The following is a 26,497-nucleotide window of genomic DNA, read 5'->3' on the forward strand; positions in this document are numbered from 1 at the left end:
GGACAGGAACGGAATCTGGAACATAGGACACAGAGAGCACATTAGTAGCACAAACTGAATTCAACTGGTTATTTGGGTTTAACTGGAAGAATGATTGGGGATGCAGACTGTTGTTACCGTCCACTCTTTCTTGTTCAAAGGGTTGGTCAATGTCTGTCTCCCTGAGTTGGTTGGTAGACCTTTCTGTCCTTTGGCTAGTTTGGCGATCTGTCCTCTCTACCCATTGTTTATCCCTTATTGTTGTGTTCCCGCTCTGCCTCAGGTTCTCCAAGTTTACCCCTTTTTCTTCATCTTGCACAATCGGAAGCCTTGGGAGCGCAACCGTCTGATTTCTGCCTTCAGTCCCATTACTTTCGCAGGACTCAACTCTTCCTCCATCACCTGTCAGATTCCTCTGGCTGTCTGGGTTCAGTCTCCATTCCTCCTCTAAGTCCTCCTGGAATAAACTGGTGATGTGCAGCCCGCCGATGTTACCTATATCGGATTCACCCTTATCATTCACACTTCCGACGCTGCTATCCTCATCCACACTGTCCTCCATTTCTTCGTTGTTTACCTCATAATGCACCCAACCTTCATCCCATTCCTCCCTTTCATCAGTTCTCTCTCTTACATACCTGGGATTCGGCTTCTCTGAGGGGCGACGCACAGAACAATAAGCTTCAAGGTTCCGGTGAGGTACCCATCGCAGCTCCCTGTCACCTTCGTTCTGCCTCTGCAACTTTCTCCTTTCTGAACTCGCCAATGTGGAAGAAGATAGACCATGGGCATTGTCTAGCATCGGCCCACAATCTAACCCCTTTTCCCGACCCACGTGAGGCTTTAAGTTATCACGTGGGTCGGGGGCACTTCCCCCCGGTTCGCTGTTCGGTCCGCCCATCCCCTTTCCCTCACCTCTGCACCGACCCACGTGATACATTAAGTTATCACGTGGGTCACTAGGAAAGCTACAAGCCCCCGGTTTAGCTGTCACCCCACCCACACCTTTGACCGGCTTAGGTTGAGCCATTTGACGGCTCGGGCCACTTGAATTCTTCACCACATCAGCATATGATGGGCCGACCACCTGATGGTTCATTTTAAAAGTTTTTAAATTGTTTCCTTTTTCGATGTGGCTGCCCAAAACCCCTCTCGAACCCGACGCTTCCTCTTCCCTAAAATGTCCCCCCTTTCTTTCCCCTCCCCTCCCACTAAAACTTTGCCATGTAATCCTTCTTCCTCCATGTCACCTCCTTCTTCCTCCTTTGAACAACTTCTCCACAGCGACGCTTCCTCTTCCGTCAGGACCCAAATCCTCTCCATAGTCCCTCCGAGAAGAAAGTAACCAACCGAGGCACCTCCTCCGGCTTGATCCCTCGGATTCTTGCCTTGATCGCCTTCAAGTCTGTGAAACTACAATCCTCCATTAATCCACCCGTCGTGTGGACTATTTTTTCAACGAGCGATTTATTCCAGAGATTGAATGGCACCTCAAGAAGCTTGATGCCGAAACAAGCTACTGAAATGTCTCGCTCATTACAAGACATACGCCATCCTTCAACGACTATCAATCCGTCCTTTGTTTCAATAGCAGAGAGTTCCATTTTCGCTTCTCCTATGTCAAGGATAGCTCTGTTTTCACAGAAGGGCATCACAAGAACAGGTTCTCTAATGCACCAGTTCTTCCTTATCTCCTTGGCAACGAGCTGCCAGTCCGTGACCTTCCTTCCAGCCGTCAACACAAATTTATTGCTCCAATCCTGCTTGTCCACTTCGAACTCCAGTTTACTTGATTTAACAGAGCACGCAAAACATTCCTCCACTACCTTCTGAGTTTTCTGCTCTTCCTTTCCTACCAGAACACTCTCTTCCACCCCCGTCTCTGTTTTCTCTGTTGGAATTTTTTGCTGCACCTTTTCAATCCTCTCCGTCACTACCAGATACTCCTGTAACTTATCTGCAAAACACTTCCACCCTGTCTTCTTGTTTCCTTCCGGAATACACACTACCTTCCTGTTGCTTTTCCTAAAAGTTTCTGCGACTGCTGTGAACCACCCCTTTCTGTTGTTTCTTAGCTCGGCTATAAAGCTCTTCCTTCCCCTATTCAGCTGACATTTCCATCCAACTTGTGTCTTGCTGTACGTAACTGCATCCACGAAACCCTTCAACCAAAACACTGCATCCCTGCAAAGAAAGATGGTTGTGTGTTTCTTTTCTCTGATCTTCAAGCACGCCTGTCCCTTGTTTCTGCAAGCTTCAAACACATACTTTTTAGCTTCAAACTCCAGCCTTCTTCTCCAAGTAGCTGCCGACTTGAAACTCCATTTTCCCGCACTTTTTAGCTTCAATTGGTATAGTTGACTTTTCCCGTATCTTTGTCATACGGTCATACTAAATATGTTGTAGTTTTGTTGCCAGGATGCTAGCAAATCGGTGACTTGATAAACTCTTTTCTAGAATTCGATAAATGTTATTTTTCTCCTCTTTGGTGGTGTTTATTATTACCTTCTGAACTCAACTTTGGCCTTAATTGGTTCCAGTTAAATTATAGTTTTTCGCTATTGATTTCATGTTTATCACTAAAACATTTCTTTTCCTTTTACCTTCAGATAATCTTGGAGAAGATTGCCCAGTGTTTGACAACTTGTTTGAGTTTTGTCAAATTTATGCTGGGGGAACAATAGGTACGGCTTAACTTTTCACTATTGCTTTTAAAAGGTTGTATGAAGTTTTACTTAAACCGAATTTCTGTTGTCAACAGATGCTGCACGGAGGTTGAACAATCAGCTTTGTGATATTGCCATAAATTGGGCTGGTGGATTGCATCATGCAAAGAAATCTGAAGCATCTGGCTTTTGTTACATTAATGACTTAGTCTTGGGGATTCTAGAACTCCTCAAGTATCATGCTAGGGTTCTATATATTGATATAGATGTGCATCATGGAGATGGAGTTGAAGAAGCCTTTTATTTCACTGATAGGTACTAATAGTTTATTTTGAGGATAGGATGGAGTTCATTATACCCACAATAATCTGGAACAAATTTGATAAATGGTGTGGTAAACATGAAATAGCTCATTAGATGCCATACTAAATGTCTTGCAGATTCCAGGACCATGGATTCAGCAATATGGATTGTCTCAACTGTGTTGAAGTAAGCACAAATAAAGTGTATAATTTATGTGGTCAACTAAATTACAGTTTTGGAACCTACGGGACTATTTAATGTGGCAATGCATGATATTGACAATCTGGATTGAAAATTGAGAATGACAAAAAGAAAGATGTTTTATGCTTGTCAAGGACACCACACGTTTATTCTTCACTCATATATGATACATGTAGTCCTTATTGATGTACTCAGACTGCCTAATTGGTGAGAATTTATTGGGTGGCAGTAAACCTGATACTCATGCATGTTTAACATAAAAAAGATATACATAACTGACTGCTATATTAGATGTAAACCAGTCCTCAAAAATAGGTGTAAACTTGAAAAATTAGAGAGGAAAAGGAGGAAGAAAAGTAAGAGCAGCAGTACAAGAGAAGAAGATGGGAAAATAGGAAGAAGAAGATAGGTTCGAATAATCCTTCCCTCTCTTCTCTAATCCCTTTTACTAAAAATTAATGTTAAAATAATTACAAGTATGCCCTTAAGTGGGCGGTCAACTAGGCAGTAACATAAAGAGATTAAACAAAAAGAAATAACAGGCCCATTATCTAACAGGAAAATAGAAAAATTATTACAAGAGAAGATACTAGGACCCATTTGGCCCTGTCTCCTTACACTCCCTTCCAAGCTGAGCATTGATGTCAATCATGCCCAGCTTGCTTATATAGGGTGTCATTTTCCCTTCTGGAACTCCTTTGGTCAAGATATCAGCCAACTGTTCTTCTAATGTGATGAATGACAAACAAACTTCTCATGAGGAAACTCTTTCCCTTATAAAATGTGTATCAACCTCAATGTGCTTAGTTCTGTCATGTTGAACAGGATTATGTGCAATATTGATAGCTTCTTGGTTGTCACAGTAGAGCATCATTGGCTTCTCATAGTCAACCCCCAATTCTTCTAAAAGGGATCATAGCCACAGTAATTCTGACACACCATGTGCCATTGCCTTGTATTTTGCTTCTGCTGAAGATCTAGCTACTACAGACTGTTTCTTACTCCTCCACGACACAATGTTCCCAGCGACCAGAGCACAATAACCTTAGGTGGATCTCCTATCATCAATACATCCTGTCTAATCAGCATCAGTGAAAGCTTCCAGCTTCATATGTCCATGTTTGGCAAATAGAATACCTTTCCATGGAGTACCTTTCAAGTAATACAGAACCCTTTCTGCAGCAGCTAAATGAGTATCTCTGGGAGAATGCATAAATTGACTAATAACACTTACTACATAGGAAATATTTGGTTGAGTCATGCAAAGATATAACAACTTCCCAAGCAGTCTCTGAAACACCCCCTTATCAGATAAAATGTCACCATCTGTAGCAAAAAGCTTATGATTGGGATCAATAGGAGTGGAGATTGGTTTAGCTCCAAGTTTACTAGTCTCGGCATGGAGGTCAAGGACATATTTACGCTGAAAAATGAAGATACCATCCTTAGATTTAGCAACTTCAATGCCCAAAAAATACTGAAGATCTCCCAAATCCTTGATCTCAAATTCAGAGTTAAGGAATCTTTTGAGTTTACAGACCTCTTGAGTGTCATTACCCGTGACCACAATATCATCAACATAAACTACTATAAAAAAGGTCACCAGAGAGCCATTTCTCTTCAAGAACAGGGTATGATCAGATTGACTTTGTGTGTAACCAAAAGAGACAAGAGCAACCCTGAACTTCTCAAACCAAGCCCGAGGAGACTGTTTGAGACCATAAATAGATTTCTGTAGTTTACATACCTTGCCTTGCATTTTCTTCCCTTACACCCCTGGAGGCAAAGACATATAGACCTCTTAATGTAGGTCTCCATTTAAGAAGGCATTTTTAATATCAAACTGGTGTAGGGGCCAATCAAAAGTAGCGGCTAAAGATAACAAAACCCTGACTGAGGTTATCTTAGCTACAGGAGCAAATGTCTCAAGATAATCAATACCATACATCTGAGTGTAGCCTTTAGCAACCAGCCTAGCCTTAAACCTCTCAATAAATCCATCAGAGTGATATTTAAAGGTAAACACCCATTTACAACCCACTGGTTCCTTCCCTTCAGGCTAGTCAACGATATCCTAAGTATGGTTCTTATGCAAAGCATCTAGTTTAGCCATCATAGCATCCCTCCATTCAGGTTTAGATAAGGCTTCCGGTACGGACCTGAGTATCACATGGGAAGAAATAGAAGCAAGGAGAGAGTAGTAGGAAGGAGAGAGAAGGCTGTAAGACAGGTGTTTGGAGATACAATGGATTGTACACTTCCGCTTGCCCTTGCGGAGAGCAATAGGAAGGTCAAGGTCTGGGAAAGATGTAGATGGGTCAGAGGAAGGCTGGTCTGTTACCTCAGTAATGATGGGAGGAGCAAGGGGCTCTTCTGTAGGAGTGGAAACAACTTGCCCATGTCTGAATTTGTGCCTTTGGTACCACCTTTGGAGAACAGGATGAGGATGAATTACAGGAGAATGAGGTGGAGGAGGAATTAGAATATTGGAGGTAGGTCCAGTGGGAGAAGTGGACACCTCATGAGAGGACTCAAGAGGAATGGGAAGATGAACAGCTGGAGACATAACAAAGGGATCTTTAGATGTCTCCCCCTCAGGGGCATATCCCAGAAAAACACATTTGTGAGCTTTAGGTTCAAATTTGTACCTTTGATGGCTGTGAACATGCACATAACAAGTGCACCCAAAAACACAGAGAGGAAGAGAAAAAAGATCCTCATCCGGGAAAAGAAGGTTAAAGGGGGGTTTTGAAGTTAAGAACTTGGGAGGGCATACGATTGATCAAAAAGGTAGCGGTAAGAATAACATCTTCCCAAAATTTTATTGGAACATGGGATGCAAACAGGAGGGATCTGGCACTTTCAACCACTTGTTGGTTCTTCCTTTTCGCCACTCTGTTCTGTTGTGGAGTGTAGGAACAAGAACTTTGATGAATAACCCCAAAAGTTTCAAGATAGGCGGAGAGGGTTTTCTCAAAATACTCCTTAGCATTATTAGAACGAATTATTTTGATCCGAGTGTTAAACTGGGTGAGGATGAGTTCATGAATTTTTTGCACAATAGCTGGTACTTCATCCCTGGATTTCATGAGATAAATCAAAGTGTAACGAGAGTAGTCATCAATAAAAAGAATAAAGTACCTGTAACCCCTCATAGTTGGCAAATGATATGGCCCCCACACATCAGAGTGAACAATATGAAAAAGAGAAAGAGATCTTTTATTGTTTACTGAATAAGAATGTCTACAATGGTTTGTTAGTTCACACGACTCACAATGAAGACTCGATAAAGACACTCCCTTAAACATATTTAGAAACAAATGACTCAAAGCAGAAAAAGACAAAGGACCAAACCGAAAGTGACATAACGAGACTTTGTCAATAGACTTTGACAAGACCGACTGTAAGGCAACTCCATGAGGTGGTCCAAAAGCTCTATCCGGTGTGTCCAGCAAGTATATTTCATTCGCCTCATTGCCACTCCCAATCCTCGTCTGAGATTGCAGGTCCTAAAAAACACAATGTGTGAGAAAAAGGGTTATGCTACAATTCATGGATTTAGTTAAGCTGCTAACAGATAAAAGGTTTTTATTAAGTTTAGGGACATGAAGGACAGAGGATAAATAAAGGGTGTCAGAGGTCTTTATATCTCCTTTACCAGAAATGGGAGCAAGAGACCCATCAACAAGGGATATTTTCTCTTTACCAGAGAGAGAAGGTGGTATGAGTAGAAGAGATTAGACATGCTGGTCATATGGTCTGATGCATCAGAATCAATAATGCAAGGGATTTTATGATTACCTGAAACTGAAGCATGATTTGCAGAAGTACAAATACCTGAGTGAGCAAATGCTGATGATGATGATGTGTTGCCGGAAGAGTGAGATGAAGAAACAATAGCTTCTAAGTGATTTAGCAGCCTCCCATACTTTTCAAAATCCGTCTTCATTGCTACCATTTGCTCAATGGTTGGTTTTTCTTCACTCTCCTTATTTCCTCCTTTAGGTAATGTAGCAACATTAGCTGTCTTAGGCTTTCTTGCCTGCCTTCCCTTCTTAGAACTGTTGTTATTCTTAAAGCTGTCCGGAAGAAGCTCAGGTTGAAGCTTCCAGCAAGTGTCCTTTGTATGCCTCGATTTCTTGCAATATTTACATTTCCGCTCCTTTTTCTCAATAGGAACCTTTGGCTTTATTCCAACATGTGCAAAGTGTTTTGTAGGTGGACTCTGTAACTGAACCCGTTGCCTACTCTCCTCATTGCTTATCATAGCGTATTCTTGGGAAAGAGTAACCTTATCTTTGGCCAGTATTTTGCCTAATGATGTCAAACTCAGGGTTGAGTCCAGTAAGAAATTCAAACACCCTATTTCTCTCCACCAACTTCCTATACATTTAAGCATCATTCTTACTCTCCCATACAACTGTCTCCATAACATCAATTTCTTGCCATAGGGATTTCAGTATAGGATAGTGGATTGCTACACTATTCTCCCCTTGTCTTAGGTTCTTCACGTCACTTTTCAACTTGTAGACTCTGGCTACATTCAACTTCTGTGAATAGGTCTCAGTAACATTGTCCCATATTTCCTTAGCCGAAGACATCCAGAGATGATAATGCTGACTTATCTGAGGTTGCATAGAGTTGACCAACCATCCAATGACTGTATAGTTCTCTTGCATCCATTTCTCAAATTCAGGGTCTGTCTCTTCGGGTTTCACTTTACTACCTGTGAGATACCCGAGTTTTCCTCTACTACAGACATAAATTCTTATAGACTGTGCCCAAGCAAGATAATTTGTCCCATCTAGCTTGATTGTGGTCACACCAGTCAAAACGGAATCTACCGAGCCGAGGCCAGAAACCAGCACTTGCTTGAACTCACTTCCGTATGGCTCCATTAATCAAACGAAAATCAAAGAACCAGAAATTTGGTCTATATAAACTTACTTGAAGTCAAACTAGAACCCAGATGCTTGAAAACTAGGGTTTTACTCCGTCCAGCTGTTGGGGAGGAAGATAGAAGATGTAGTCGCTCCTACCTGAGCTTCCCAATCTCTTCCAGACCTGAACTGCCCTCCTTCAGGAGTCAAAAGACACCTCCCAAGCACAGAGCGCCACACCCAAAGCTTCACTTTTACCTGTACCTCAAAAGTCTCTAGTCGGCAAGGGTTTTGGGCAGCAACAGAACAACTCCACTTCTTGGCATAATCCAGCCAAATTTAAACTCTCCAAACCCTCTACCAACTAGGTTAGAGATCCTCTGAGCTATAGAGAGCCTATCTCTCCATACACTCTCTTAATTAAAGGGTGTATGGGAAAAGAGGATGAAGAAAAGAAGGAAGAAAGAAAGCTGCTCTGATACCAAGATGTAAACGAGTCCTTAAAAATAGGTGTACACTTGAAAAATTATAGAGAAAAAGGAGGAAGAAAGGTAAGAGCAGCAGTACAATAGAAGAAGATGGGAAAAGAGGATGAAGAAGAAGAAAGGTATGAATAATCCTTCCCTCTCCTCTCTAATCCCTTTTACTAAAAAGTAATGTTAAAATAATTACAAGTATGCCCTTAAGTGGGCGACCAGGTAGGCTGTAACATAAAGAGATTAAACAAAAAGAAATAACAGGTCCATTAGCTAATTGGAAAATAGAAAAAATATTACAATAGAAGATAGTAGGACCCATTCGGCCCAGTCTCTTTACAATATTGACATATTGTACAATCTGCTAAATAACTTATTTTTAGTTGTATTTTACTTGCCTTTTCTTGGATGGACTAATCATATAAAGAGGCTTTCATTTATGTGGACTGAATTTCATAGTACAAATGGGATCATTCATTCTTTTGGAATTTACATTGACAAAGTTTCATATGACAGGGTGATGACTGTCAGCTTTCACAAATATGGGGATATGTTCTTTCCTGGAACTGGCGATGTTAAGGTGATCCTTTTTTGCTTGTTTAACTTGATTATTAATTTTCTGCATTTTTCCTTTTATATGGTTTTAATAAGATATCACTATAGGAAAAAAATAGATTGCAAAGAGCCATACTTGAACTATTGAACAAATCCCATTGTTGAGCTAATGGATATGTTGATTAGAGATTGTGTTGAGGAAGTATGTTGAATGGAAAAGGAGGTGGTGAAAAGGAGTTTTGAGATGATAATGTAACTTATGACAAAATGTTTAAGATAAATAAGAAAGTGATTTGAATAATGTGCTTGAAAAAGAAAAGAAGTGGGTAAGAAGTTGGAGTTCTTCTTTCAGGAAGTGAAGATTTTTGCAGAAAAGTTTTCTTAGAATTAGAAGAGAAGGAAAGAGAAAAATCTCAAACCCACAAATTCAGATGTCAATGAGTAGATTGGAAGTTTTCAATAGAAGTTGGGGACAAGAAGACATATGGGGGTGCTGAATCATGTAAGGATGGTGTTTTGGTGATTAAGTTGAAGCAAAGAGAGAGTTATAAAAAAAAGATAGCATATCTCCTAAGATTTATCAAAGAAAATGATATCTTATCACCTAAGATTTTTTTTTTGTATGTAAAGTATTGTATTGATATTGAAAGTCAATTACATCAGACCATATACAAAGAGAATCTGTACAATGGGAATATAAAACCTCAGAAGTTACCCGAATAAAGGTCCAAACATGCAAAAAAGAAATAAAGTGGACACCATGAAAAACCTCAGAAGTTACCCAAAGAAAGGTCCAACTTACAAAAAAGAATTAAGCTGGTCACCATGAAATATCCTTTTTACAGTGTACACCCAACCAAGAACACAATAAGCCTATAAGATTACCTTTAACCATTGTTTAGAAAACCGGACCAGATTGGCCGGTTGAACCACTTGAACCATGACCTGGACCCCTATCATGCCCAAAAATTGCAACTTGTGAAAAATCTGTCAAAACCTGCTGACCGGTGAACCACCCAATCTCTAATGAATGGAAGTTTGAAAGTGGTGTTGGCATGTAACCACTAATCCACTTGTTGTAATCATTTATGCCACTTTAATGTATATATTGCTTTTATACACGTATTTTAAAGAACATGTAAGTTGAGAGACTTGAACCCTGGTCATTTACCATACAAATTAAAGTCTTGGCCATCTATCTATCACATTCAGGTATGATAATGTTTGTAAAATATATTATTTATAATATTTATTGACCTGCAGTATATGTACTTACCCATGAACCTCTCTTTTCTGGTTTTATGCTCGGCCCGGTTCTCTGAACATTGCTTTTAACTTTATCTAAATCTGAAAATTTTTATCAAATATGCGATGGTTTTTTCCCATCCATATAGTCCACAAAATGGCAGCCAGTACAGTCTTCTATAACAATTTCCCCCTTTTATTTAGATCCTTGATTGTTCACCCTTTTGGAAGTTGAAGAACCGGTTCAGGTTGGCAAAAGTGAAGATCAAAGCAGGACCTTGTCATTGTCAGCTGCTAAGGAAAGCTGCAGTGAACAAAGATGTGATTTTGAGGATCAGGGGGCTCATTACATAAAGAACATAAGATGCTGGGCTACGTGAGTAGAGGCATCCCTCTACCTCTAGTCCTCTACTAGACAGCTGGTATGTAGTTGAGCGTCTTTCAAGGGCTGCAGACCATACCAATTACCAAGAAGGCTATTTTGAAGGTATGTGGGAGCTCTAGAGTCCAGATTAAGGCTCAGGGCAAATCATTATCCTCCCAAGGGGCTACTATAGAAAGACTAACTGAAAACTTGCCTGAACTCTCCCCAGACATATTCTTTCATCTTCAGATAGCGAGTTAGGCTTTGTGCTTTGAATGAGACTTAGCAGCTGAATTAGCAGAACTATTTCCCAGTCATCGATATTTCTTCCAAATGTGTGGCCCCAAACTACTTTTCCGTTCACCAGATGGTCCAGATCAAAGCAGCCTTCAACTACAGCTTCCTTTTTTTGAGCTATATAAAATGACAGGGAATCTTTCCTTCAAAGTGAGATCCCCACACCATTTATTGCCAGAATTTGTTGTGGTTACCTTTGCCGACTTTGTACAAGTATGCCCTTTAGGAAATCAGGGAGGACATTAAAGGTATTACTTCAAAGAGCACACCTCTTGGGGAGATGCTGGTTAGGGGAACAAATTCAAATTTGTACAAGTATTTCCAATCAAGGTTTGGAGCCCATATTTATTATCTATGATTCTTATCCATTGACTTCGATTTTCCTTACTGAATCTCTAACACCATTTGCTGAAGAGAGCCCTGTTAATATTCCTGATACCCCTGATGCCTAAACCACCAAATTTCTTTGGTTTACACACAGCTTTCCAATTCCTCAAATGGGATTTGAATTTGTTCCCCCAACCAGCCCATAAAAAGGTCCTCATTTTCATTTCTAAAAGGCAAAAGCTTTGCAACACTGGTAGGGATTTGAAATAACCACGGGCAATAATAAATAGGGAATGAAAATAAAACACTCCTTATCAATGTGAAGTTTACCACTGTTACAAGCTGCTAATTCTCCAAGTATAGTACCGCAAGGGTACTATTGTAAATTTCTCTTTTTTTTTTATATCCTGTCGCCCTATTATATATACAAAAAGTTGGCGCCGTGAGCAAGACTTTAGGCTCTCAGATCTCTCTTCTCTCTTCTTCTTCTTCTTCTCTCTTTCTCTCTCTCTCTCTCTCTCTCTCTTCTCTCTTCCTCGGCATAACATGGTATCAGAGCGGGACTACCAGATCTGAAAGGAGAGATCGAGTGAACAGTTTCCTTCGCACCAGATTTCCAGATCTGCCACTCATCTACTGTTTGGCTGATTGAAGATCAAGGTTTTCTCGCGCACTGAAGTAACCTCTCTCCTTTTTTTCTGGTCGTGTGCCAGGGCAGAATCTGTACTAGGTCTGCTGATTGGATGTGAGGTGATCAGCACCTCTTTCTTTCCTTATTTGTGGGGTCAATTGACCCCTGTATAAACTCTAGATTGTGAAGACCTTTTGTGTGCTGCGATAGCAGCTTTTATGGTGAACTAAAGGTCAGAGAGTGACCTGTACTTGCTATGACAGCATCTCTGTTGATATGTAGGTCAAGAGATGACCTGTATGCAATGTGACAGCAACCAGTTTGATTCTGTAGGTCAAGGGATGACTTGTTAGTGCTGTAACAGCACCTGTGTTTGACAGAAAAGGGTTGTGTTTCCGAAGAAAAAAAGGGGTTCCTTTCTCCCTTGGTGTTAGACCTTTTTCTTTATGGTTTTGTACCCACTTTAAGAGTTTTTGAATCTATAATCCTGAGCGGTGAAGATTCTGCTACATCCAGTGTTTCCTCAATGCAGAATGGAATGAGTGGGGGTGTGGACCTATCCTTTCCCATGGCTGTTATTCCTCTCGATGGCTTAAATTATTTAGAGTGGTCAAGAGGGACTAAGTTGTACATTACTGCAAGGGGAAAGATAGGTTATATAAATTGAGAGAATCAAAGAACCCAATTCTGGGAGTGCTGAATATGACAGATGGAACCAGGAAAACATTATGATCATGTCCTGGCTTTCAATGTCTATGCAACCTCAAATAAGAAGGAATTTTATGTGGGCTGAAACGGCAAATGAGATATGGGAACAAGCAAAATCAACCTATTTTGAATTGTGTCTCTATGCAAAAATTTACCAATTATAGGCAGAATCGTTCACTTGTAAACAAGGGGAGAGGTGCTTGTCTGTATACTATTCAGACTTGACCTTTGTCTGGAAGGAGTTAATCATTATCAGACTGTGGACTGGAAGTGTGATGAAGATGCAAAATTGTACAAAAAACTTGTTTCCTAGCAAAGAGTGTTTGCTTTCCTACATGGCTTGAATCCTGCATATGAATCTATCAGAGTCCAGATCCTAGGTAGCAAGGATCTTCCATCCGTCTAGGAAGTTTATGCTCTAGCACAATTAGAAGAAAGTAGAAGAATTTTGCTGGACAATTCTAGATGGGATGCAGTTGTGTTGGCAATGAAAGGGAGTGTTACTACTGGTGGGGGAAATACCTTTAAGAAGGGGGATTTTCAAAAAAAGGTGGATGACAAAGACAAACTATGGTGTACTCATTGCTAGAAACCTCGACACACCCGAGATACATGTTGGAATCTTCATGAGAAGCTGAAATGGGCTTAAGATTTGTGTAAGAAGAAAGGATTAGAGTCGAATAAAAAGTTAGGATAGCAAGGTACAAGAAAGCACACTCCTCTGGATTTGATCCAAGGGAGGATATTATTAATTCCTTCTGTGACCATTTAGAGCTCTATGGTAGAGCAATTCGTCATATGGATGCTCCTCTCTCAACTTCATTTGCGTCTACATTAGATATAACTCTGCCATAGTTTTCCATGTAGCATTTCATACCCTTGACACTCCTTGGATCATTGATTTTGGAGCGTCTAAACACATGACTGGTAAGTCCTCTTACTTTCAAACCTATCACCTCCTTTTTGGAAGAGACAAGGTGAGATTAACTGATGGATCATACTCTACCATAGTTGGTCAAGGAACCCTTTCTCTTTCCTTTGGCCTTACCTTCTCTAATGTTTTACATGTCCCGAAATTTCCCATTAATTTGTTCTTTGTTAGTAGTATTACTAATTCCTTAAACTGCTCAGTGAACAATGACCTTTTTCCCTTCTTACCGTGTGATCCAGGATGTATGGTGGATAGACTTTACATGCTGGAGAATAAGGCTAGTCTTCAAGTTACAGAGTCTAAGAGCCAATCTTGTAAGAGTCAGGTCTATTTATGGCATAGTCGTCTTGGTCATTTATCTTTTGAGTCTTTAAAAATTGTGTTTCCAGAGTTGTTTAAGTCAGTATCAGTGCCAAAATTTACTTGTCAAACTTGTTAATTGAGTAAGCAATGTAGAACTCATTTTTCTTCAAGGAATAATAAATATGAATTTCCTTTCTACATTGTTCATTCTAATGTTTGGGGCCCTGTTACTTTACCATCTGAGAGTGGCTACAAGTATTTTATTACAATTATCGATGATTATTCCAGATATACATGGGTATATCCCATGTGAACTAGGGATTAAGTACCCAAAATTATTCAAGATTTTCAGCGGATGATCTTCACCCAATTTCAAACTAAAATCCAAAATTTTCAATCGGATAATGCCAAAGATATTTTCATAGTGATCTCACGAAGTTTTTTGCTTTGCGTGGTTCACTTCACTATAGCTCTTGTGCCCGAATACCACAACAAATTGGTGTTGCTGAAAGAAAGAACCGACACCTTGAAGTGGCCTGGGGGTTACTAATTCATATGAGTGTCCCAAAACGTTTTTGGCTTGAGGCGGTCCTTTGTGCTACCTATCTCATCAACCGTATGCCCTCTCGTTGGTTAGAGTGCAAAGTCCCATTAGCTTGTTTTCCCTAGGCTCCCCTTCTTTCTATTACTCCTAATGTGTTAAGTTGTTGTTGTTTTGTTCAAAATCTGTCACCCACTCGTGGAAAGTTAGATCTTCATGTTATTCCTAGTATCTTCTTGGGGTACTCTTTCACTCATAAGGGGTACTAGTGCTTTGATCTTGTTTCTCGGAAATTTTATGTTTATATGGATGTCTCATTCTTTGAGGGTGAGCCTTTCTTCCCTGTTTCTCCTCAAGGGGAGTATAGGAATGAGGAGAAAATGGTTTTGTCCTATCATGCTAAATTGGATTGTGGGCAATATTGATTGCAGCTTGATTGTCACAGTATAACATCACAGGTTCCTCTGCTTTCACCCCAATATCAATCAAAAGAGACCTAACCCAAAGAAGTTCGGAGACACCATGAGCCATGGATCTATACTCAACCTCTACACTTGACCTTGCCACAACCGCTTGCTTCTTACTCTTTCAGGAGATCAAGTTTCCACCTACAAAGGTACACACTCTTGATGTAGGCCTCCTGTCATCTAAGCATCCTGCCCAGTCTACATCTGTATAGGATTCTAGCTTCAGATTCTCATGATTTGAGAAAAGAATGGCTCTGCCAGGTTGCTTTTTCAGATATGCAACTATTCTCTCAATAGTTTCCCGGTGCTGAACCCGATGTGCATGCACACAACACTGACAGCATAAGAAATATCTGGTCGTGTCATACACAAATATAGTAGTCGGCCCACCATTCTTTGATATCTCCCAACATCCTTTACCAATTCACCATCCACACCATTAATTCTGTGATTTGAATCAATAGGAGTGTCTGCTAATTTAGTCCCAGCTTCCCAGTCTCTCGCAGTAGGTCAAGTACATACTTTCTCTATGAAATGAAGATCCCGTGCTTAGATCTTAAAACTTCAATCCCTAAGAAGTACTTGAGCTCACCAAGATCTTTGATATCAAATTCTTGTTGCAATGATTTTTTGAGATCATCAATCTCCTCCAGATCATTTCCTGTCACCACTATATCATCCACATACACAATCAGAATTGACACCAAAGCATCTCTCCTCTTCACAAAGAGGGTGTGATCAGACTGTGTCTGTGTGTATTCAAAATGAATGAGTGCTCCTCTGAACCTATCAAACCAAGCCCTAGGTGACTGTTTCAGCCCATACAAATATTTTCTGAGTGTGCACACATTTCCTTTACCAACATTTTATAAAAGCTTGTTGGAATGTCCATATATACCTCCTCCTATAAGTCACCATTGAAGAAAGCATTTTTGACATCAAGCTGGAACAATGGCCATGAATAGGTGTCTGCTTGAGATAAAAGGATACGAACTGAACTCATCTTAGCTACTAGTGCAAAGGTTTCCAAATAATCAATACCATAGGTCTGAGTATACCCTTTTGCTACCAACCTTGCCTCGTACCTCTCTATCTTGCCATCGGTCGTATACTTCACTGTGAATACCCATCGACATCCAACTGTCTCCTTGTCTGGGGGGAGATCAACTATTTCCCAAGTTTGGTTTTTGACCAAAGCATCCATCTCATCTTGCATGGCTGTTTTTCACTCAGGTTTGGAGAGAGCCTCAGTAACATTCCTGGGTGTAGACACAGAATCCAGGGAAGAAAGAAAAGCATGGTAGGAGGGTGATAAGGCACTGTAGGAAAGATGGTGTGAAATGCAGTGGGCTGTACACTTTCTCTTCCCTTTACGAACTGCAATGGGAAGATCAAGGTCAGTGGGATCAACTGCAACAATGGTGTTAGGGACAGAAAATTATCATCAGAAAACATAACAGGCTCAGGCTCAAGAGGAATACCTGGAACTATATTTGTCGAATCTGGAGTTTTAGAAGGACTAACATAGAGTGGTGTGGATCGAGGATGTGTGGAGTTAACCATCATTTTCTGGCGCTGATATTGTTGTGAGGCTGCCCATAGTGGCTCAGGTAATGAAACTGGAGGTGCAGGTGGTGGCTGAACTGATGGAGGCACCACAGAAACAGGAAGAGGAACAGATTGTGAGTTCTTCTCCCCAAAACTCTCCCTCTGAGGAGAACTACTTGAGAAGAAGAATGTGAATTCAAAAAAGGTAACATCCATAGTGACAAATCTGCTCCTCGACACTGGGTCATAATAGCAATACCCCTTTTGGTTTTGAGCATACCCAAGAAAAACACATTTCTTGGCCTTAGGATCCAATTTCTTACGATGAGGGACAAGAATGTGAACAAAAGAAAATTTTTCTGTTTTTAGGATACCAGTTAGGGAAGCTAGGAAACTGGAGAAGTTGATGAGAGATTTCTTATGGGAGTCGGGACAAGGAAAAAATGATCACTTGGTTAATTGGGAATTTGTGTGCAGAAGTAAAGAAGAGGGGGGTTTGGGACTTGGGAGGGTAACTAGAAAAACTCAAACTCTGTTGGGGAAATGGTTGTGGCATTGGCCTTTGGAAAGAGAGAGTTTGTGGCATGAGGTGGTGGGAAGCATTCATGGGAGGTCAAAGAATGAATAGGATGCTGGTGTATCGAGGCAAGCTAACCTAGCAGCACCTTGGAAGGCTATTCACAACACCCTTCCCCAATTCCTCAATTTTATCACGTATGAAGTTTGTTTTGGCAACTCTGTCCATTTTTGGGAATATTTGGGTAGGAGACGCACCGTTAAAGGATTTGTTCCCTTCGCTATTTTCTATTTCTTTGTACAAAAAAGAGGTGGTCTCAAAATTTGTCTCACCTTTGGGAACACCCTTAGATCCTACTTGGGATTTTGGGTTTCGTAGAGGTTGTAGGGATGATGAAATTGATTCTCTTTCTGCTTTGCTTGGTTGTCTTTATCAGGTTTGTTTGGATCCCTCCAAGCCAGATAAGAGGGTTTGGACTCCTAGACCCAATGGAACCTTCACTTGTGCTTCTTTCTTCAAGTCCATCTCTCAACTTTTTACTCACCAACCCTTTCTGTCAAAAGAAATTTGGTGTAGGCCAGTTCCCCCAAAAATTATGGTATTTTGTTGGGAAGTATTCCATGGGAAAGTAAACACTTTAGATAACCTACAAAATTGGTGTATCCTCTGTAGAGCTCACGGTGAGGATTGTTACCATTTATTAATATCTTGTTCCTTTTCTGCAGACCTTTGGGCTTTGGCTACTTTCGTTGTTTGGGGGTAGTTGGAGTCTACCAGCAAAAGTTCACATGCTCTTCAAGCATTCTACCTTTTATTGGCCTACAAAAATAAGGAGAATTATGTGGAGATGTGCTCATGCTGCTTTGATTTGGACCCTTTGGAAAGAAAGAAATCTTAGAATCTTTCAAGAAAAGGAAAGGAGCAGCCAGGATTTGAAAGACTGTGTGTTGAATAGGGCAATACTTTGGCTGAAAACCTTGTAAATCTTTCATCAATTCTCCTTTAATGACCTTTGGAGAAATTGGTCAACAGTAGCGAGGTGTTCATCTCTAAAGGACAAATCAATTACAAGCTGGTCTCCTCCATCCGAAGGCTCACTAAAGTTGAACTTTGATGGAAGTAGCATGGGTAATCCAGGTTTATCCGGAATGGGGGGTGCTTTGAGAAATGCGAAGGGAGAGATTTTGTTGCTTTACTCAGGTCCCTTGGGATTTGGGAACTCCATCAGGGCAGAACTTTTAGCTGCTGTACAAGGGGTGCAATTTGCAAACTAGCTGGGGGTACAACAACTAATAATCGAGGGGGACTCCAAACTGGTGGTGGGTTGGTTGAAAAATTCTGAAGAAGCTATGTGGCGATACAAGAATGAAATGAAGAAATTCAGTTGGTTGACAAGGAATATGTTGGTCACTGTACAGTGGGTAGGGAGATCAGCAAATACTTTGTCAGATATGTTAGCTAAGCAAGGGGTAAATAGGGAAGAATTATTTTGGGCTCAGTTGTGATTCTTGTTTTTCTTTCCTAGTTTACTTGTAAGATTCAAGGAGGGGCTGTGGCTCGCGCCTCTTGCTGAGATGATGTATGAACTCACTCTAAATTTACTTTTGAATCAATAAATTTATTATTATTCATCAAAAAAAAAAAAAAAAGAAACACAACCAAAAACCCTCAGAGGTATATGAAATATCTCTCCATCTGGAAAAAAGGAGGCTAAGTGGCACCTTAAACCCCAAAGTCCATGAAGGAACATGGTTAATCACATGTACGACTGTAAGAACTGCATTTCCCCAGAACTGCACAGGAAACCATAAGACTCCTTGCCACCTCCACAATGTGTCTGTTTTTCTTCTCAGCAACTCCATTCTGTTGCGGTGTATATGCACAACTGCTTTGATGAACTACACCATGTTCTTAGAGATACGTGGTTAGGTTCTTCTCAAATTACTCTCTGGCATTATTTGATCTAAAAGCCTTAGTTCTCACTCCAAATTGTGTGAGAACCATATGGTGGAATTGTCGTACTAAGTTAGGAATCTCATCACGTGATCTCATCATCAGTGTGAACAATATTAAAAGTACAAGTACTTTTATTACTTGGTTTATAAGACTGTCTACAATGCTTTCCTAACTGACAACTCTCACACTCCAAAGTAGATAATTGAATAGGCTCAAACAACTTTGGGAAAAGACATTTCAAAGAAGTAAAAGAAAGATGTCCCAAGCGATTGTGCCAAAGCATAATTTGGTTCACTGACTCTGACCCCCTACTATTGTTGCTGCTAACATGATGACCCTTATATCTCGGAATCTCATCCAGAAGGTAGACTCCATTCACCTCACGACCATCCCAATCATCTTCTTTGGCTCCAGATCCCGCAAAACACAATTACCAGGAAGAAAGGTCACAGAACAATTCAAATTTTTTTGTCAAAGAACTAACAGACAATAGGTTGGTATGAAGTCTAGGGACATGTAAAACAAAAGACAAAGTTATATCGTTGGTCACTCTAACTGTCCCCTTCCCAGCAATGGGCATATGTGAACCATTTGCTGTAGACTGTCTCTACCAGAGCACAATTGATAGGAACTGAAAATTGTAGGGGCATTAGTTATATACTTAGATGCTCTTGAGTCTATAATCCAAGGAAGTCCCTCCTTACCTGAAGTGGATGCAAGATTTGCAGTTGCATATGAACTACCTATATGTACAAAGGAAGTGATGTAGTTGGCTCTTGCATTCTGCTGTCCATCTAGAAGGCTAGAGTTGGGTGAATCTTTCTTACTCATAAGCTGTCCAAACCTTTCCAGTTCTGTTCTCACTGCTGCTACTGCAATGGATTCCCAATCAGTTTGGGAGAGAGGGGCTTAAGAGTTTGTTGTAGTGCCTACATTTGCATTTCCCTTCCTGTTTCTTATCCGAACAGGGAAAAGATTTGGATGAAGCTTCCAACAAGTGTCCTTGGTATGCTTAGGCTTCTTGCAATAATCACACACCAAGTCCTTCTTATCTTCCCTTCTATTCTCACTACTCCCCCTGTCTCCATTTGGCTTAGGTTTTGTTGTTTCAAAGTTACATTCCTCCTACTCTCCTCTCTAGAGACAAAAGCATAGGCTTGAGAGAGTGTCACACCCTCCCTAGAAAGAATATGCTGCCTAGCAATGTCAAATTCAGGGTTCAGCCCTGCCAAGAACTCAAAATCCCTATTCCTCTCTACCAGTCTGTGATAAGTTGCTGCATTATTTACATTTTCCCATACCACAGTTTCTAAGTGATCTATTTCCTGCCATAGGGTTTTCAGCATGGAGAAATACACAACAAAAGGTTTTTCTCCCTGTTTCATACATATCACTTGATTTCTTAACTGATAGTCTCTAGCTTCATTTTGCTTCTGAGAGTAGGTTTCAGTCATTCCATCTCAAATCTCCTTAGCAATATTAGCCCATAGGAAATTTTTTGCAATATGATGTAACATAGAATTACAGAGCCAGGACATTACCATGTAATTCTCTTGCACCCATTGGGAAGAGTCTGTATTAGGTTTCTTTTCCTCCCTAATGAGATACCGTAATTTTCCATGAGCACCAATAGCCATCTTAGTTGATTGTGCCCACTCCAAATAATTTGTACCATCAAGTTTTACTATAGTAATGATCCCAGACCCAAAAATATCACTACTACCTCCAACACCCAGTCCTACAGTACCGGTAAATTTCATCTTGGTATTCCAATTCTCCATTTTACTTCAAACAGTTCAACAGTAAGAAAAAAATAGATTGGAGACCTTCAAAAAATAATTCAATACCAGGCACACAGAAACCAACCCTTCCGGAAGAAGAAAACCCTACATGGAGGGAAATCTCTCTCCCCACGCCTCCCAATAGAGAGAAAAGTGAATCGATCACTCCGGGAGGCCTAGAAAATTTTAGAAACCAAACCACCCTCTTCAGAAAATCAAAAGAAAACTAACAATACCTGGGCACACAAGGTCAGATAAAAAACAAAGAGTCCAACTTTTCTGGGACTCTTCCACGTACTCCAGTTCGTCCTGATTTTGATGTCGAACAGTAGATCACCTTCCTGATGTCTAGGTCCTACCAAAAACTACAAGAACTGGGCAATCTATAGCAGATCGATCAACCCTTTACTACATGTAGTCGGCTGATCTAGGGCTACATGAGAAAGCTGCTGAATTAAAAAATATGAAAGAAAGTAATTTCTTGAAGAGAGAAGGAAGGAAGAAGAGAAGAAGAGAAGTTGAAAGAAAAGAGAGCAATAATCTGGCCGCCCCCTTCACTTATTATTTATAGTAAAATAATAGAACAATACAAAGACAACTATGCCCTTTTAGGGCGGCAAAACATAAAGCATCATATATAACACTCAAAAAACATAATAAAATTTGGACTCACATAACTACTGTGGTCCCCACCGCCTATCTAACAACTAACATAAAACATCTACTCAGAAAAATACCATAAAACTAATTATTTTTGAACAATGTTCAAGAGCTATGGAGCACCTAGAAGCTGTACCACCAATGCCATTAGACTCTTCGGGGGCGGATCATACCCATTCAGGTACCTTGGTTCCTGTTGATGTTCTTGACCCTATTGCTATTGATACATCTGTTGCTAATGACCTTGACCTTCCTATTACTCACTGGAAAGGTGTTAGATCTTGCACCACTGAACACCCCATTTCCCACTTTGTTTCCTATGAAAACATTTCACCCTCCTTTCGGGCCTTTTTCTCTTCCATTGATAGTATTCCTGTCCCTGAGAATGTGGCATAAGCTCTTTTGGTACCTGAATGGACAGATGCTATGAAGGAAGACATTATTGCGTTACATAAAAATGGTACATGGGAACTAGTAGATCTTCTTGAGGGGAAGTATCCGGTTGGATGTAAATGGGTTTTCATGGTTAAACACAGGGCTGATGGCACCGTTTGGCGGTATAAAGATTGTTTAGTGGCAAAGGGGTTTACACAAGTGTGTGGAGTAAATTATGTAGAAACTTTTGCACCAGTTGCTAAGATGAACTCCATTAGAGTCATTTTCTCCCTTGCTACTAATCTTGACTGGGTTCTTCATAAGCTTGACATCAAGAATGCCTTTCTGAATGGTGATCTTGAAGAGGAAGTATACATGGTACAACCCCTGGTTTTTGGGCTCAAGGTAATGAACAAAAATTGTGCAGGTTAAAGAAATCATTATATGGGCTGAAACAATCACCAAGGGCTTGGTTTAGTAGGTTCCCTGTAGCAGTACAACAAAGAGGATACAAGCAGTGTCAATCTGATCACACATTGTTTGTGGAAAGAGGGGAAGGAAAAATTGTAGCACTGATAGTATATGTTGATGATATATTTATCACTGGTGATTGAAAGGATGAAATTCAAAAGTTGAAGAATTTTCTTGCTACGTTTGAAGTGAAGGATCTAGGTCCTCCAAGGTACTTCTTCGGGATTGAAGTGGCCCGCTCACAAAAGGGTATCTTCATTTCCCAAAGAAAGTATGTCCTATATCTACTCTAGGATACAGGAAAATTGGGAGTGAAGCCAGTTGATTCCCCTATTGATCCTAACCACAAACTAGGTGACTGTCAAGGTGAACCCATCAAGGATGTGAAACAGTTCCAGAGACTTGTAGGAGGATTGTTATATCTTTGTATGACTCGACTAGGCATAGCTTATGCAGTGGGTGTTCTTAGCCAGTTCATGCATGACCTAAGACTACCCATCTTGAAGCAGTAGAAAGAGTTCTCAGATATCTTAAGAAGTTCCCAGGTGCAGGTTTGTTGTTTCAAAATATGGACATTTGAAAGTTGAAGTGTATACTGGTGCAGATTGGGCATGATCCCTGAATGACAGGAAGTTAACTAGTGGCTATTGTACATTTATAGGAGGTAATCTAGTTACCTGGAGAAGCAAAAAGCAGAATGTGGTAGCTAGATCTAGTGCTGAAGCTGAATATCGGGCAATGTCTCATGGAGTGGCTGAAATTATGTGGCTAAAAAATTTGTTGAGTGAGTTGGGTTTTCCAGTTGACGGACCTATGACCCAATTCTGTGATAACAAAGCAACCATAAACATTGTTGCTAATCTAGTGCTGCACGATAGAACTAAACACATTGAAATCGACAACCACTTTATCAGAGAAAAGGTTGTCACAGGGGAAGTGTGTACTCCTTATGTCAACTCTGAAGATCAACTTGTAGACATCTTTACAAAAGGGTTACACCACTCACATGATCATGATTTATGTGACAAGTTGGGCATGATTGACATCTATGTCCCAACTTGAGGGAGTGTTAAAAGTTGTTAATTCTCTTATTTTTTATATTCTGTCGCCCTAGTATATATACAAAAAAGCTGGCGCCGCCAGCAAGACTTTAGGTTCTCAGATCTCTCATCTCTCTTCTTCTCTCTCTATTCTCTCTTCCTCTCTTCTTCTTTCCTGCATAACAACCACCTTTTGATAAATATTCCTTCCACATGGCCAACTTCCTGTCAGGAATTGGAGGTATTGTGTGAGATGAGGATGGCAATAATTGTTGTCAAGGCGGCACTTAGGTGACAAGGCGCCCTTGGAGGTTCGCCTTGCCTAATCGCCAATCAGTTTTCTATTGCGTGTTATAAAAATCTTTTATATTCTTAATATTTTGAGGTTATAATTATAAAATAGACATTTTTAAACTAAAATATTCATTTTATGTGTTTATATACTAATTTCTTTTTATTATTTTCTTATTTGTTAGGGTTTAATCAACACAAACATTGCTAAATGCTGTATTGAACCCTCAAAGACCTCAAAACCTGAACTAATAAGTAAGAAAGAATATAAAATGTTGTCCAATCAATACATTTTCTTCTTTTTCTTTACTAATCTTGTGTGTTTATATACTAATTTCTTCTTCTTCTTCTTCTTCCACATTTTCTTTTCTTCTTTTCCTATAACAGAAATAGGGGTTCAGCCCCTATTTTTTTCAATTTTCTTTTCTTTCCTCTTTTTCTTCTCATGAATATGTTGATTTTCTATACTTTAACATGAAGTTTATACTTTTCTTATGAAAATTATGGATATTTATTAGGGAAATATGATTATGGAACCTAAGGAACTACCCTAGGATACATGTTTTTACTTAAAAAAATCCATCACCTGGGCGACTAGGCGACAAGGTGCCCCCCCCCTGTCGCCTTGCCTTGGTGCCTTATTTATATTAAGCTATTCAGGAACTGTGGGTATTGGTAATTCTTTGAGGGCTAAGTTGCTTGCAGTTTTACAAGGACTAAAGTTAGCTGCGATGAACAATTTTAGCAATTTATTGATTGAATGCAACTGCTAGCATTTTGTGGTTAAAAACAGTAAAGGAAGTCCCTTGGGCATTCAGATTCATTATAAGAGAGATTAATGTGTTGGAAAGACAACTGAGCAGCTTGTTCATCTGGGTTCCAAGGAGTGCCAATACTGCTGCTGACAGTTTAACCAATTCAAGGTTCTTTGTTTCTGATCTAGTTTGTGGCTGTCTGGGAGGGTCATAGTTGTAACTAAAAAGGTCACTACCAAATACTGGTCCCTGCTATCTGTGGTCTTGACATTTTTTTTTGCACAAAGTGGCCGCTCTCAGACTCAAACCTATGTTGTTGCACATGGCAGCCCGGGATATTACCATTACACCAAGTAATGACCCCTAGAGTCACAGTTGTAATTACTTTGATATAATCTCCTCTACCTGAATGTTGGTCAGCACTTGTGCTGTTTTTGTATATGTCTGATCCTTGCGGTTAGCTCTTTTCTTTACAAGGAATAAAATTTTGTATTGTTAATTATCAAATATTATTTGTGTTTAAATGAGGATTGCTGCTTCAATGCTTATCAAAGTGACATCAAACCTTGTGGTTGCACCACAAGGATTGCTGCTTCATAGAAAAGTTAGAGGAACGGTGACCTGAAGCAGTTTTCGAAGGTAAGCCTGATTTTGTGCTGTGGGCTAAATTAAAGATTTCTTAAACAGAAAATAAAAGACTGGTGTAAAAAGGAGATGGGGTGTATTATGTTGAGGAAGCAACAGTGAATCGAAAAACTTAATGCCCTGGATCTTAAAGAGGAAAAGTCCCTATTATCAGGGGAAGAAACTGTGCAAAGGTCTTTAGCTATAGAAGAGGTGTGTCGCCTTTCTCGCATGGAAGAGATAGTTTGGAGACAAAAGTCAAGGGTACAGTGGTTAAAAGAAGGGGACAACAATACTTCTGTCTTCCACTAGGTAGCAAATGCAAGGAGAAGGATTAACACTATCAAACAAATTAACATTGGGGGAGCTCACTTCAAAGGAGACAAGGAAGTTTCAGGTGCAATAGTGCAGTTTTACAAGGTCCTTTTTTCAGCAAATGTGTTGGAGAGGCCAAGCTTGGATAGTCTTGACTTTTTCTCAGATTTCAGAGCAGGAAAGTGCTTCCCTTGAAGCCTCCTTCTCCTGAGAAGAGGAAATTTGGTGTGCTACAAATGAGTTAGTTGGGGACAAAGCTCCTGGCCCAGATGGCTTCCCAATTGAATTATTTAAGAAGTGTTGGTCTTTCATCAAACTTGATGTAATTGCAATTTTTTCTGAGTTTCACTCTAGTGCTGATGTAGCGAATGCGGTGAAAGGAACCTTCATAACCTTCATTCTGAAGAAGAAGCAGAGGATATAAAAGACTACATTTTTCCTGAAACTAGGGTTTTCGATGGAGTTTTGGGATAAATTTTGGCAGGATGGACGTTAATATTTATGGGGATAAAATTGTTCTTATTTGAATTAATAAAACTATTCTCATTTATCAAAAAAAAAAAAACTTATGGGGATGTCCAAATATAGAAGCAACAGGAGATGGTTTGGAGCAAAAGGATGAAGATTACTTATTGGGAAAATTTTGGTTTTTGGTAAATTTAGAGAAGAATGTACATGGATCAATTTCAGTCCTTAGGGATTTGAAGGAACACTTTTGATGAAGAATTTGTGGGATGTTGGTGGTTGTAATGACTGCTTGCAGAATTGGGGAAAAGATAGAGAGAATGAAGAGATAGAGAACCTGGAATCATTCGACAAGGAACTAGTATCATTTTATGGTTTATGAGAATTACTTATCATAAGCATAATGTACATAAAATGCATTCCAATATCATTCCTTACATTATTCACTCAAAATATACATACATATAGAGGTAGCCAACCCCATTTGAACTAAGAAAAATAGAAATTACATAATTTCCACCACCATACTTTGGCTCAAAAAAACTCGATAACTCCTAAACTACTTCCAATGCTTATGAAATTTTAAATGCAAAATAAACATTTACTAGAAAAATCAAGACATTAGGCTGAACCATATGTAATATATAAAATGATCAAAATACTCCTCAACTATCTAAAAATAGAAAAGTACATAAAGATGTTCAAATTTGTCTCTTTTGCTCTTCTATTAGTGCCAAATGCCTACAGTCCGTAGTTTTGCTCCAATTGGGAGCATAAGACACCCATTGAAATTATTCTATCACACTCTACACATAGTACTCAGTC

The 26,497-nt window shown here is 39.9% G+C and overlaps 1 protein-coding gene across 1 annotated transcript in view; it reads left to right on the forward strand.

Moving 5' to 3' along the window:
* LOC148871118 (histone deacetylase 9-like) overlaps positions 1 to 26,497 on the forward strand; it is a 68,682-nt gene that overhangs the window by 15,866 nt on the left and 26,319 nt on the right. Inside the window, exons 4-6 of the mRNA XM_088970917.1 lie at positions 2,589 to 2,663; positions 2,741 to 2,960; positions 9,022 to 9,085. Of these exons, the coding sequence (XP_088827043.1) occupies positions 2,589 to 2,663; positions 2,741 to 2,960; positions 9,022 to 9,085 (359 nt within the window). The remainder of the gene's footprint in view (positions 1 to 2,588; positions 2,664 to 2,740; positions 2,961 to 9,021; positions 9,086 to 26,497) is intronic.

Source organism: Nelumbo lutea, chromosome 2 (assembly GCF_056320005.1).
Source record: "Nelumbo lutea isolate HS-2025 chromosome 2, American lotus-T2T, whole genome shotgun sequence".
NCBI lineage: Eukaryota > Viridiplantae > Streptophyta > Magnoliopsida > Proteales > Nelumbonaceae > Nelumbo > Nelumbo lutea.